The sequence below is a fragment of the Procambarus clarkii genome, chromosome 13 (assembly GCF_040958095.1).
Source record: "Procambarus clarkii isolate CNS0578487 chromosome 13, FALCON_Pclarkii_2.0, whole genome shotgun sequence".
NCBI lineage: Eukaryota > Metazoa > Arthropoda > Malacostraca > Decapoda > Cambaridae > Procambarus > Procambarus clarkii.
Window position 1 is genome coordinate 12,260,901 of NC_091162.1, and position 14,622 is coordinate 12,275,522.

The window sequence follows — 14,622 nt, forward strand, 5'->3', positions numbered from 1 at the left end:
TCGGACCATTCCTTCAGTTCGTCCAAGTCAACTCGTAGCCTCATGCTGTCCTCCTATGTCTTGACTCTTCTCGTAATTTTATCATAATCAGCAAATATTGACAACAATGAGTCTATACCCTCTGGAGGATCATTTACGTATATTAGAAACAGGATAGATGCGAGTACAAACTACTGTGGGACACCGCTAGTGACTTCACGCCATTCTGAGACCTCACCCCTCACAGTAACTCTCTGCTTCCTGAAGGTCACGTACCCCTTTATCTACTGGGGAACCCCTACCCTTTACTCCTCCCTGTTTCTCCAGCTTATGCATCTCTTATAGGGTACTGTGTCAAATGCTTTCTGACAGTCCACGAAAATACAGTTTGCCCACCTCTTTTTTTTTCTTGCTTAATCTTTGTCACATGGTCGCAGAATTCTTTTTGAACCTGTGAGGCAAGATTTGCCATCCCTGAACCCATGTTGGTGGTGAGCCACGAAGCCCCTTCTCTCCAAATATTTTACTAAGTTTTGCCTCACGATCTTCTCCGTCACTTTGCATGGTATACAAGTTAGGGACACTAATCTGTAGTTCACTGGTCTTCCCTGTCGCCCTTTTTTGTATATTGGGACTACATTAGCCGTCTTCCATATTTCTGGCAGGTCTCCCGTCTCCAGTGACGTACTATACACCACGGAGAGTGGCAAGGAAAATGCTTCTGCACACTGCATGTTGCGAGACTCGTGCAGGTATCCAGGTGCGTACACACAAGCTGGTGGCGTGTGTGGTGTTGCGTGTATATGTGTATGCTGGATAAGGTAATTACTATAATAACCCCCCACAACGTTACCTGTATTCTTTTATAGTGTGACTCTCTTTACACAGGAGGATCCAGGAGCAGACGACTCCTGACTCCTCTTAACAGGCTGAGAGTTTTCCCTTTCCCATAGCTCATGGGAAGCCTTAAGCGTTAATCTATAGTTTTCCCTGGAGCACGACCTGCCAATTAGTTTACAATCGGGTCATTAATTATTGCTGGTTAAACATGAGGGAACAGTTAATGACTGGTACCCACTCATTCCTCCCTGGTCGAGGCTCGATCCCAGATGAATTGAGGCGAGGCGCGGGGCCAACGTGCGACCACTGCGCCACAAGAACCCTCTGTATATATCTCAATATCTCTGTTTTGTGTACAAGATAAAGAGCACACAATCGCGCGCACAAAGGCTCACCAGCAAAGAATGTAAACACAATCTGACATGAGTATAGTGACACGATGCTCATTGTTTGTAAACATTAACACACAAGGGGCCGGTGGCTGACTGGACAGCACCCTGGACGCGTGATAATGTGGTCCCGGGTTCGATTCCCGGCGCCGGCGAAAAACAATGGGCAGAGTTTCTTTCACCCTATGTCCCTGTTACCTAGCAGTAAATAGGTACCGGGGTATTCGTTAGCTGTCACGGGCTGCTTCCTGGGGTGTGTGTGTGTGTGTGGTGTGGATAGTTAGTAAACAGTTGATTGACAGTTGAGAGGCGGGCCGAAAGAGCAAAGCTCAACCCCCGCAAAAACACAACTAGGTGAACACACACACACACGTTAATGAACAGTTTAATATAAACGGGGTCATAATTTATATTTTGGGCCAAGCCGTGCTAAGCCTGGAGTGATGACACGAGTGTCACGCCCTCTGGTGAAGAGTTCAGCAATATGTTCATAAGTTGTGACGTACGACCAGAGCCTTTTGGACCCCGGGGAGACAAAGGTGGCAGAGAGAGAGAGAGAGAGAGAGAGAGAGAGAGAGAGAGAGAGAGAGAGAGAGAGAGAGAGAGAGAGAGAGAGAGACAGACAGACAGACAGACAGACAGACAGACAGACAGACAGACAGACAGACAGACAGACAGACAGACAGACAGACAGACAGACAGACAGACAGACAGACAGACAGACAGACAGACAGACAGACGGGAAAGGGAAACATACACCACCAGTTAGTCTTTAAAATTTATTCCCGTCACAAAATTCCCATCACTTCTACCTAAATATTTCAGTTGTAATATAAATTTTCATATAGCATGATTTTGTTGGAATTTGTCGCATGTGTTTCCAAATATATGTGCACATAGAGTGTCTCGCAGACACCTGCGTCAGTGTATATGGATAGGTGAACAAATCCACAAGGGCCGTGACGAGGGTTCGAACCTACATCCGAGAGGATCCCAGACGCTGCCTTAATCAGCTGAGCTACGACATGGTAAAAAAATTGCAACCGGGAAATCATCCTGATTTACCAACGGTTCCTGCAGTTTGTTCCTAGACACAAACCAGGGTTTTACGCAATGTCCCCCATGCACTCGAGCTATGTCAATAGGCTGTTCTACTTCTTCGCCCTTACTTCATATATATATATGTACATATATATATATATATATATATATATATATATATATATATATATATATATATATATATATATATATATATATATATATATGTACATATATATATACATTTCTTCTCCAAGAGGCAGTAACAGAAGAAGGTAGTCATCAACACGGGCGGCCATCACAGTGGTGGTCACAATAAACCCACAATACCACATAATGAAACCCACTCAACAAAAATATTGACCATAAACCCGCCAAGCGCGCGCTATTAAAGTCTTGTAAATACCCAACAACGAATTTATCCTGCCACATGTTGATCAGCGTTTGTCATCCATGGAGATTACTTTGTCATGTGGATTTACCGCGTGGATAAGTACTCCACCTAGTTGTACTTGCGGGGGTTGAGCTCTGGCTCTTTGGTCCCGCCTCTCAACTGTCAATCAACTGGTGTACAGATTCCTGAGCCTTATGGGCTAATATATATATATATTATATAATAAATACAAGGGATTTACCATGTTGATGCCAGTTTACAACCATGATAGTGCCAGTTTCCTTCCATGGTTGTGCCAGCTTAGTTCCTAACATAATGTTCCTGCCTTTCCTCACCAGGCCTAATGTGACGTAGTTTGGCTTAAGCTAATCATATAGTTCTTAATTTAACTTAAGCTAACAAGCCTAGTTTAGAGTATTATACGTTTAAATAGCCTATCCTGGTGTATTATAATGTGCTTGGAGTGATCCTGGTAATGGTGTCATCTCCTGCAATGCGATACAGTCTCCCCTAATATGACTTGGCTTAGCCTCGTGTCGCCGCCTCTGTCCCCGTCTTCTCATTAATCAGTAATTAGCAAATGGGTTACAACACACGCCAGGGGAAGCAGCGTGGCGCTTTGGGATCCGCGGTCCAGGCAGGGAGAGGTAAGTAGTTGAGAGAAAGGAGAGCGGGAGGAAGGTAAGAGAGTGTAATAATGTTAATACGGCATATAGCCCGGGAACAGCCTCGTTACATGTTAAAGTATAACATGACTGAAATTTCCTGTTGCTTCTTTCCCGCCATAGCCAGGGTGTAGAGGTAGGTTGTGTTGCTGAACATTGCCTCCTTGTCAACAGTCGCGTCACCCGACCACGCCAGCCACAAACACACACGGATATTTCAACATGTGCTTGCTAGTGTCTTGGGATATGAGTTACTAACAAATGACGATAAACACGAACCTGTAGAAGAGTGGCAGCAGGCAGGGGCATCACTGGGGAGTCGTGAGTGAAGGAGGTGCTTCATCAACTCTTCCCTTCCAGGATAATGTTAACTCTTACCAAGTTTGTTGATAAAATGTAGCCAGGGGTGGGGGAGGAGGGCACCTTGGCTGGGCTGGCCGCGGGGGTCACTTAGGCAAGTTACAAACTTGTCGAGGGTTTACGCTGGCTTGAGGCACACAGAGACACGTTGAGACTTTATTAAGTTGTGTTGTTCTATGGTGTATTCAGGGATTGTACTCATCTAGATGTTCTTTCCTAATTGGATTTGAAGGGATCAAGGTCCAGCTATCGACTGGCCTCGTAGATTGTGTCATTTTTACATATAACTCGGTGCAGTGTCGGCCTTCCCTCTTGTTCCTTCCGTGCGACAAAGTTTGCCTCTGTGTGTCTAATCAATACACTAGAGTACATAATGATAATGTCCCCTTGTCTCTCCACTTTAGCAATATAATGTTACTTCTAGTCACTTCGTATCCCATATTCTTTAGTTTAGGAACCATCCTGGTAGTAAAACTCTATGCATATTTAAGTTCTTTGTGAACATAAGAATGTTCTAGTTCAAGTTCAAGTATGTTTGCAAATCCAAATCCTTAACTGTAGCCTCTGTTTAACCCAACAGTAAAATGGATACCTAGTTGTTAAACGATTTGGCGGGTCGTATTCCAGGGAGCATAGGATTAAGGTCTTGCCCGAAACGCTACGCGTGCTAGTGGCTGTACAAGAATGTAAGAACTCTTGTATATATAAATAAAAAAATGGATTAGCATTTCATGCACCATGAGTTTAGATTTTTCTCTAAATGGCAAAATTTTATCACAGTCTTAAGATATAATGCTGTAGTGTGTGTCCGTGTCCACACACTTTACTTCATCTACATCCCTATACAAGCCGAACTGCCAGAGAGATACCAGCAGCCAAGTCTTATTCCAGCTGTAACAACGTCTGTTAGTCTGCTGATTATGTTACTTGCTCCATACACCTGTTTTGTTTGACACATTTCATTGTGATGAACAATGGACCTGCTAGTTCCAATTTGCACTGATCTGCTGTCTTCAAATTCATCTTCTAAGAGTTCTCGTCTAATGACCTTTTTAAGGGACCTATATGATACCTCAAGATTCCGTTCAACATTGTTTTTATGGTAGAGATCCCTCCAGCCTAGTGGAGGCCTGGTGCTCCCAAGGCGAGAGTTACCCTTCCTGCAGCGTCAGGTGACACGCTTCCTCTCTCCTTCCCTCTCCCCCATCACTACTACTATATCCGTGCTTGACTTACACTGCCGTCTACCTCAGACATTAACCGGTTGACGTGCATCTTTCAATCAACTAAGAGCTGCCGGTGCAACATTGAAGAGGCGGCCCCGCCCCCAGTACCCGCGCTGGGATGTGTCTGTGGGTATTTGTGACTTAAAAGTTTTTCAGAGGACGTATATCTTAGTGACGTTAGGAAAAGAGAGAGAGAGGAAATACGAAAAAATATCTCTCTTTCCAATGGTATTTAAGAGTATTAAAACACATTTTGCATGCAATTATTTTATTTAATAATTTACAATCTACTCATTCGTAAGTACGTATTATAATTCATTATTTTGTTTTTGTTCTATTAAAGCCTAGTGTTAGTAGAATACGTGTTGAGTCGCTGTGTAGAGTGTTGCTTTATGGCTTTGTCTGTCCTTGGCATAGACATAGAGAGAGAATATTTACGAGTGTGCGTGCATCTATGTTTGTATTTGTGGATATGTATGTATACATGTATGTGTGTGTGTATTCATCTATTTATATTCGCCTATTTGTGCCTGCAGGATCAAGCTGTTAGCTTTTGGGGCTGGCTATTCTCACCGTTGGTTGTCTAATGTACTGACTCAGACATATTTTCTCCTTTACATCTACTGTGTAAGATGTAAAGATCTCTCACACATATCTCTCCCGGCCGGGGATTGAACCCGGGTGAAATGGGTTGCGTGTCCAGAACGTTGGCTACTAGACCACGTGGACCCTCTATGTGTGCGTGTATTCATCTAGTTGTGCTTACGGGGGTTGAACTCTGCTCTTTCGGCCCGCCTCTCAACTGTTACTAACTACTTTTTTCACACACACACACACACACACACACACCAGGAAGCAGCCCGTAGCAGCTGTCTAACTCCCAGGTACCTATTTACTGCTAGGTAACAGGGGCATCAGGGTGATGCCCCTGTTGTGGAGCATGTATGTGTGTTTGTGTGTGAGAGAGAGGTCATCGAGCAGCAGGTGAGGTCAGTCCCTCCTGGAGAGTGAAGGACGCTGCTGGAGCCGCCCCTCAACCATTGGCAAGGTGGCGACGTGGCTGTAGGAGTAAGAGCTCAGTATTAGGGATAGGCTGCAGTGTGCAAGCTTCAACAAGATCATTGGTCACGGTGTCGGTCACCTTAAAGCTGACTGGGAAAGAGCACAGGGAACTCGACTTTTGATTAGTTAGGAATGTGGCCGCATGTATGATGACTGGTAAGCCTCAGATTGATTGATGAAGATTAAGCCACCCAAAAGGTGGCACGGGCATGAATAGCCCGGAAGTGGAGGCCCTTTTCAACCAGTACCAGTATCAATAGATGATACTGGAGAGCTGTGGAGGTGCAGCTGCACCCTGTGTGACGGGAGATGTCTCCCGTACAATGAACTAAGTCTTATGGGATGGATGGTATTTGTATGAGAACCCAGCTGTTGTTAGTTTTACGATTTAGTTTTTATGTAAATATAATCCCATCAAATTATATATCTTATCCGAGACTTCTAAACTTACATTTGTACAAAGTTTGTGGAATTAATTATAAGTTTTGAAAAATAATCCAATGTTTACTTTGATAAATAAGTTTGTGCCGTCAGTGGCAGCACATGATGTCATTGTCACTCCCACAAGTGCCTCACTGCCTGCCAGGCAACATTCACACATTGGGGAGGTAGGTATCAGGTATCATCTGGGAGATGAAATACTTCAGGAGTCAGAGAGAGAGAGAAAGACCTGGGGGTTGATATCACGCCAGACCTGTCCCCTGAAGCCCATATCAAGAGGATAACATCAGCAGCATTTGCCAGGTTGGCTAACATTAGAACGGCATTTAGACACTCGTGTAAGGAATCATTCAGAACTTTGTATACCACCTATGTCAGACCAATTCTGGAGTATGCAGCCCCAGCATGGAGTCCATATCTAGTCAAGCATAAGACTAAACTGGAAAAGGTTCAAAGGTTTGCCACCAGACTAGCACCCGGGCTGAGAGGTATGACCTACGAGGAGAGACTACGGGAATTAAACCTCACGTCGCTGGAAGACAGAAGAGTTAGGAGGACATGATCACCACGTACAAGATTCTCAGAGGAATTGACACGGTAGATAAAGACAGGCTAATTAACACAAGGGGCACACGCACTAGGGGACACAGGTGGAGAAATTGAGTGCCCAAATGAGCCACAGAGATATTATAAAGATTTTTTTTAGTGTCAGAGTGGTTGACAAATGGAATGCATTAGGCAGTGATGTGGTGGAGGCTGACTCCATACACAGTTTCAAGTGTAGATATGACAGAGCCCAATAGGCTCAGGAACCTGTACACCAGTTGATTCACAGTTTAGAGGCGGGACCAGAGAGCCAGAGCTCAACCCCCGCAAGCACAAATAGGTGATAACATTACTGCACGGTGAAATCACAATAACGCGCCAGAGTCGACACTTTGTTACTCACACACAGACAACCAATAGCATCATATCTCATTACTATTAACATCCTTATTGACGAATTAATGTGCAATTTTTGCCTCTGTCGTAAACACTCAAACTCAACACTGAGTTATTGCAAATACATTACCATGAGAAACCACACCCATCCTTCAAACCACCTGGATAGTTATCTAGATATTTGTGATGATCTGAAAACATATTTAGGTTCCATAATAATCTACATGTAAACTGGCAAATGAACCTTTGTCGAAAACAGATTATTATCAAGTTATAACTTTATTTTGTGTTAAATCTATGGTTTAAAATATAAACAGTGTATGCTGAAAACGTTTTTCTTTAAAGAATTTAGTTTTCTGTAAACGGAATTCTTGGGCACACTGAAATAATTTTCAAATTCCATATTTCATTTTATCGTCAATAATACACCAAATGAACAAAATGTAACTTAACCTAACCATGGATAGAGAGTCGATACTAACACTAATTATGTAGTCGTTCGCAATCCATTCCCTTGAGCGGATCTTCTCTCAGTTGTGTGTCGAAGTCGGCCACTCACAACCCGCTACGTCACTGTGCAAGTCAGCCACTTACAGCTAAAATGGGAGTTGACTAACAATCTTTTTTAGTATACTGACCATCCTTCAACTGGAGGTTACGGAGATGATTTTGAGAGTGAGTGTGGTGGAGGTGGCTGTGTTTGTGGCGGTGGTGGAGGCCGCCGTCGTGGTGGTGGAGGCCGCCGTCGTGGTGGAGGAGGGCGCCGCCGTGGTGGAGGTGCAGGAGGCGGGAGAACACTGGCCCCGTCACCTGCATCTTTTCTATCTCCGTCGCCAACAGGAGGCCCAGCAATTCATTCTGTGGGAGCCACACTTGATTATTATCAAGCAACCACCTGTGTTCTTCCTCCAGGTCCACCTTCCCCCCTCTACCATACTGCGCTGCGCTCCGCCACGGGGGTCACGGCATACAATTGTGAGGAAACAATTCAGCGAGTATGATTGTCTAACAATCATACTCGCTGAGACATCCTAAAGTAAGCGTGGTGAGCTGGGGGGACACGGGAGCTGGTTCCACGTCTCCAGGCTGTTGAAAATCTTGCTGTCCGACTGGACGAAACTACTGACATACCTGAGTTTATGAGATATCCTTGGAACGAGGACGTCTTTCAGGATTTGCTCTGCTGCTTGACCTTAACTACATGCATGACCAGGTCAGAAATGCTCAGTGTTGAATGACTGTGGAATTGGGAAATACAAACTGAACTAGGCTAATGGCAAGGCAGTTACAAATGCTGGAGCAGCAAATGTCAGAGGCAGGAGGTAATGCCATAACTTGGAATCATTGCTTCATTCCACTTGACGCTCTGGCTGCTAGAGGCAGACATGACAGAAATGATTTAAACGAGGTAGTAAAAGTTGTCAATATGATCAAAGCAAGTTCACTAAATAGTTGTTTCTTTGAACAACTTTGCTTTGAAATGTGAGCTGACCAATCACACCAATTGCATCACACGGCAGAGCGACGGCCTTGCTTCGTGCAGGTCGAGGCTCAATCCCCGAACGTCCAAATGGTTGGCCATCATTCCTTACCCCCGTCCCAACGCAAATCCTTATCCTGACCCCTTCCCAGTGTTATATAGTCGTAATGGCTTGGCGCTTTCCCCTGATAATTCCCTCCCATGGAAGAATTCTAACGGGCTTATGAGCTGAGACTGAAGATTAGTATTTCCTTATAGAAAAAATCTTCAGTGGCAGAAGTGGAACCAATTACCGCGTAACGTGGTGGAGGTGGGGTCCCTCGATTGTTTCAAGCATAGGTTGGACATGTATATGAGTGGGATTGGGTGGTTATAAATAGGAGCTTCCTAGTATGGGCCAATAGGCCTTAAAGTAGATCAACCTGTTTAATACATGTTCCTAACACTTCTGCAACACACTGAGGGAAAACAATATAAATGAAGAATTAATAAAAAGAAGCACAGCTGCCTCCTCAGTCTGTGTCAACGAGCTATGAACAGTATTTTCCAGAGGAGTAGATGGTATATTCGAAAGAAAAACACCGGATGAAGGACCCATCTACACCTGAAACACCAGACTGTTATTCGGTTAAACGTAACACCTGGTCAGGAATGCAGGATCCAAATAAGTTCAGTAGAACTTCTGGTTTCAACTCTTTTTGACCATGTCGTAGCTCAGTCGATTAAGGCAGCGTCTGGGACCCTCTCGGACGTTAGATTCGAATCATCGTCACGGTTCAAGTTCAAGTTCAAGTATGTTTATTGAGACAAGAAAAAAATACATCTCAAAGGGATAGAGTAGCTTAGGCTATTTCTACCCCCCTAATCGTCACGGTCCTTGTGGAATTGTTCATATGATGCATCACGCTATTGTGATTTCTGTGTGTAAGGAGTTAGCCGTCTCACAAGTGAAAATTCATTAAGAATTATCACAAGACTCATCATTCTGGATTCAAGGAATATCCCAACGTAAGTAGAGAAAGTGTCTTACTTGTACTACACAGACGATGAATCCTACTAACGTGGCTGAAGATATCATGACCAAACCCAACATCACAAGATGGAGAAACGACGACGTTTCGGCCCGACGTGGACCATTAACAAGTCATCACTCACACACGACTTGTTAATGGTCCAGGACGGACCGAGACAACGTCGTGTCCTCATCTTCTGACAGATGGATGCCATAGCCCAGGAGCTGGACCTTGAATGTGCACTGGTGTAAAAACATTGGGGGACCTCTTACACTAGATGAAAACAACCTACTATTCTCTCTTTGTCGTTGTGTGTGAGTTTCTCTGGTCGAGCGTTGAGGGTGCCAACACTGTCAGTGTTGGCAGTTTCCAGTGCCACATTCTCCTCCTTGTTGTCAGTATCCAGTGCCACACCCTCGTCTTTGTTGGCAGTGTCCAGTGCCACATCCTCGCTCTGCAACTCACACCGGCAAGGCCCCACTCTCTGAAATTGTTAACATTTGTCTATATTCTTACAAATAGTTAAGTCCCCCTTTAAAAATTCCACAATATTTAGTCAAGACGTACAATAATTAGCCAAAATTTAATAAATTTAATTTTACATTGTATATACAAAAAAATCAGGGTCTGCGAGTTGGTGCAAAAATTCCACCAACTATGAACCATTGAATTTTGATGAAAGGGTAAAATAGACAAACATAAGTGCACTTACACCGCATCAGGCTGGGACACCCATGTATATGGGCTTACAGCTTCTAGTAGAAGAGTATCACCACTGTGGAGAAATGCCCAACAGACCACTAGAACATGATCTAACGCAGTGCAGAGTTACAAACCAAATAAGACTTCAACTGAGATTTAACACCACAGAAGAAGTTATTAAACACATTGGACATAATTTTACTGAAGTCAACATAAGAGTCGTTAATATTCATTCACCGCCTAAGACAGCTATGGATAACACTTAGTGGGTCAGCCAGAGGCTTAGGGCCCACGTATCATCATCTCTACAACAAACTAACAGCTCTAGTACACTGATGAACAAGTCCAATACACTAACAAGCAAGTCCAGTACAATAACAAGCAAGTCCAGTACACACTGCCAGTAGAAGAGCCATCTGCTTGAGTGTCCAGGCGTGCGCTGTGAGGGCCCTGGGAGACGAGACGCTGAGGGCGGGCAGGTCAGCGTACGGCACCACTGTGTCTCGGAACGCTGTCAGCACCTCCCCGCGGACGTCGATACTCTGGGGTGAGAGAGGCGGGCTTTTATATACACTCCCCTTACACTCACATCAGTTAGTTTAGTATAGTTCATTTATTATGCACCCTGTACCCATCTTGTGGGCGGTAGTGGAGAGGGTTACAGAGGCACATAATGGGCTCAGGGACTGAACCCCACAATTCATTTAGCTAAGCAAGTTACAATCTTGATGAGCTAGTTACAAATCTCACGTCAAGTGTCGATTTTGTTAACAATTTCTTTTTTTGGGAGTGGTATATTCTTCGAGTGTTGTTATAAATGACGAGAGGCAACAGAAACATTAATTTAAATAGTCATCTTTTTATATAGACGTAACTAATTTTACAGGTTTGTTTTGAGGCATAATTTGCAAACACAAGTTGCTGACAATTAGAGGTAATATGTACCTGGAAAATAAAGAAAATCCATAGAGTACATAAAAGTCCAATTTTGAGACCTATAGACTAAATATATCAGGAATTTCTAAAATCTCTACATAGCGCTGTATACTCATATTGTCTTTGCACTTTCTCCCCACACATACATCACCTTGTAAAACTTAGCACGACATCCTATTTGGCTCATTTCGAACTTCTATACATGGATTTTATGACTTACGATTCCTTCTAATTATGACTTCAAGATCTCTTTCGTATTTAAATGTTGCAATTTCAACATAGTTCACCTGATATCTGGTAATTCTATTATAATTTCCTGTACTCAGACGCCCCCAACTCTTGTCGGCATTAAATTTCATCTGCCAGTCTTTTGCCCAGTTTCTAAGTTCAGTTCGCGCTATACTTATGTAAAGTCCCCGTCTGAATCTATTTCCCTCCCTATTGTAGCCATTAGAAAATTTGCTAATGTTACTGTTCACTCCTATGTCTAATTTATGTCTATGTAAGCAGAGGTCCCATGACAGCCCCGGGACGCTCCCCACACACACCACCATCAACCCAATACTTGTTGCCTTGTCACTTGGGTGCAGTTACGTCAGTCTCCATTGTAAATAGTGTAAATAAAGTTACTGCCAGGTACAAGGTGTGAGGTACTTACAGTGAGGGGAGCGAGGAGAGCCAGGAGGATAGGGAGCGTGGTGGTGTAGAGTGAGCGCCAGGCGGTGACCAGAGCCCTTAGTCTATCCCCATCCCTGGGGCTAGCCACCTGCACCGCCACCGTCAGCGTCCCGCTGGGAAGGACTTCGCTACGCCACACTTGGATAATCCGCTCTAGCCCCGCGCTCATCATTAGGGCCGCTAACTGGAGGAGTAAGGCAGAGGAACATACATTGTCTCGTAGTAATAAACCACTCCGGGAATATTTCAGAGGTTTCATGGGGGGGTTTGTCTCCATATTAAGTCCCTCTTCACATGTCACGGAAAGGAGACCGACATATTCAGTCCCTTTCAGCAATGCTGCAAGAGTGCATAGTGTATACATTGATAATTCTACACATACCACCATTCCCCCGGTATGAAGGAAACGTTTCCTTTTTGTTTGATGCATCTGATCATCTTGCAATAAAAGAGGTACCCAGGAATTTAGAAAATGTTGTTGGTTGAATCCTAAGGCAAGTCAGTAGTTGATGGGGACCTACACTGGTGACCACCACCTCCATGCTGGTGTGTCCACGCACAGGATGAGTGACGCTGCCTAATAAACTCGCCCGCCGGGGCAAACTGTAATACCTATTAAACACTTGTCGCAGGTGAGCCAGGACCAACCTTGTCATGGAAGGAGCGGAGGCCCTGCGGGGGAAAGGTGTTGGTGCGATACACGTGCAGGAGGGCCCTGCAAAACTGCATTAGCGAGTCACTGTAGGAGGTGTCCTGGAAGAGGAGGTGCTGGGCATCCTTGGCCCCGGCGGGCTTGAGGAAGAGAAGGGAGAGAGGGCGCTGCAGGAACCTCTTGACGGAGCCCAGGTACTTGGTCTGGCCGTGCTCACTCTCACTGACGGGACAACCCGCACACCAGTTACACATTAACTCAATATTCTCTCTATTCTTTGTTAGCTATACAAATACCAAGATATCTACCTATGTCACGGCTAAGTATATTATAATTTTAGAGTTATTCCCCCAACCACTTGGGCTGGTTGCTAGAGCGACGGTCTCGCTTCATGCAGGTCGGCGTTCAATCCTCGACCGTCCAAGTGGTTGGGCACCATTCCTTTCCCCCTTCCACCCCCCGTCCCATCCCAAATCCTTATACTGATCCCTTCCCAGTGCTATATATATAGTCGTAATGGCTTGGCGCTTTCCCCCTGATAATTCCCTCCCTCCTTATCCTTGAAAGCATAAAATAAATTGTGCCCCACATGCAGCCAGCTTAAATTATCCTCGCTAACATTCACAGTTTCACCCCATACTGTACTATGCTGACTTCAGAGATGCACAGCAAAACAATTTCTCCAGCTGTGTGAAGAATACCTTCACCTGGAGGCCGGTCACACCACCCAGTAGGTCTTGCACTAGTATGAACGGAAATATGGAGGAATGGCAAGAAGGGAAGTAGTAGAGAAGGTTGTGAAGGATAGTGAAGGTGGTGATTGGCAGGTAGGATGGTGAAGAGTATTGGAAGGTGTCGGAGAGAGAAGGCATGTAGGGAAGCTGGTTACAGTGACGAAGACAATGTAGACGTGTCTGGCACCCGAGTAACGCCGGGTACAGAAGGTTCACACTGCATGAGGTGACTGACCTGGAGGAGGAGCGTCTGTACTGCGAGGGTCGCTGCGGGAGGAGACGCACCAGCTCCTTCACCTTACTCCCTCCCACACCCGACGACGGCGACGAGACCAGGTTCCCGAAGGCGGCCTCTAGTTGAGATACCAGGAGGTGCCCTTCGGGAGGGCAGGAGCCCGAGGACAGCGACGAGGACGAGTGACGGTGGTGGCGGCGGGGACGACGCTGACGACGATGCCAGAGAGAACCACTCGTCACTCTCCTCATCGTCGTCGTAGTCGTGGTTGTCGCCGGTGCTGGCCCGGGGCCGCAGACAGAAGTTCATGTTACAGGCACGGGGTGGCGGCAAGGCAGCTGCTAGCAGTGACGACTTACAGTGGCCGTGGTGGAGGCGATGGTGCTTGGCTCAGATAGTGAGGGTGATAAGATGGTGATAAGGAAGAACACTCACTGGCTGTGCTGGTGGTGCTCCCAGGCGGAGGAGGAGAGCAACAACCACAGGAAGACTGAACGTCAAGAGGAAGGGAACTATCAAGGGATAAAGGATTGATTGATGAAGATTAAGCCACCCAAAAGGTGGCACGGGCATGAATAGCCCGTAAGTGGTGGCCCTTTGGAGCCATTATCAGTATCAATAGATGATAGATGATAGATGATCACAATAGATGATCTGTGGAGGTGCAACTGCGCCCTGCGTGACGGGAGATGTCTCCCGTGGGGGTAAAGGGCCAAGCCATGACGACTATATAGCACTTGCAATGGGTCAGGATAAGGATCTAAGATGGGACGAGGAAAAAGGAATGGTGCCCAACCACTTAGACGGTCGGGGATTGAACGCCGACATGCATGAAGCGAGACTGTCACTCTAG

General features: G+C 45.4%; 2 protein-coding genes across 3 annotated transcripts; both read right to left on the reverse strand.

Moving 5' to 3' along the window:
* Positions 1–392: 392 nt before the first annotated feature.
* On the reverse strand, positions 393–713 carry LOC138364342 (uncharacterized). The gene has a single exon (XM_069323947.1). The coding sequence runs from the start codon at positions 711–713 to the stop codon at positions 393–395; it is 321 nt and encodes a 106-aa protein (XP_069180048.1).
* A 5,013-nt stretch (positions 714–5,726) lies between these two features.
* LOC123757196 (uncharacterized) lies at positions 5,727–14,161 on the reverse strand. 2 transcript variants are annotated; one of them, XM_045740660.2, is made up of 7 exons: positions 13,770–14,160; positions 12,797–13,022; positions 12,129–12,332; positions 10,933–11,076; positions 10,125–10,316; positions 7,978–8,197; positions 5,727–5,954 (listed from the first exon to the last, which is right to left on the reverse strand). In XM_045740660.2, the coding sequence occupies exons 1-7, from the start codon at positions 14,018–14,020 to the stop codon at positions 5,809–5,811; spliced, it is 1,383 nt and encodes a 460-aa protein (XP_045596616.2). In that variant the 5' UTR covers positions 14,021–14,160; the 3' UTR covers positions 5,727–5,808. The 2 variants fall into 2 exon arrangements, with proteins under 2 accessions (XP_045596616.2, XP_045596617.2); XM_045740661.2 differs by lacking the exon at positions 7,978–8,197 and having other exon boundaries at positions 13,770–14,161.
* Positions 14,162–14,622: the final 461 nt, after the last annotated feature.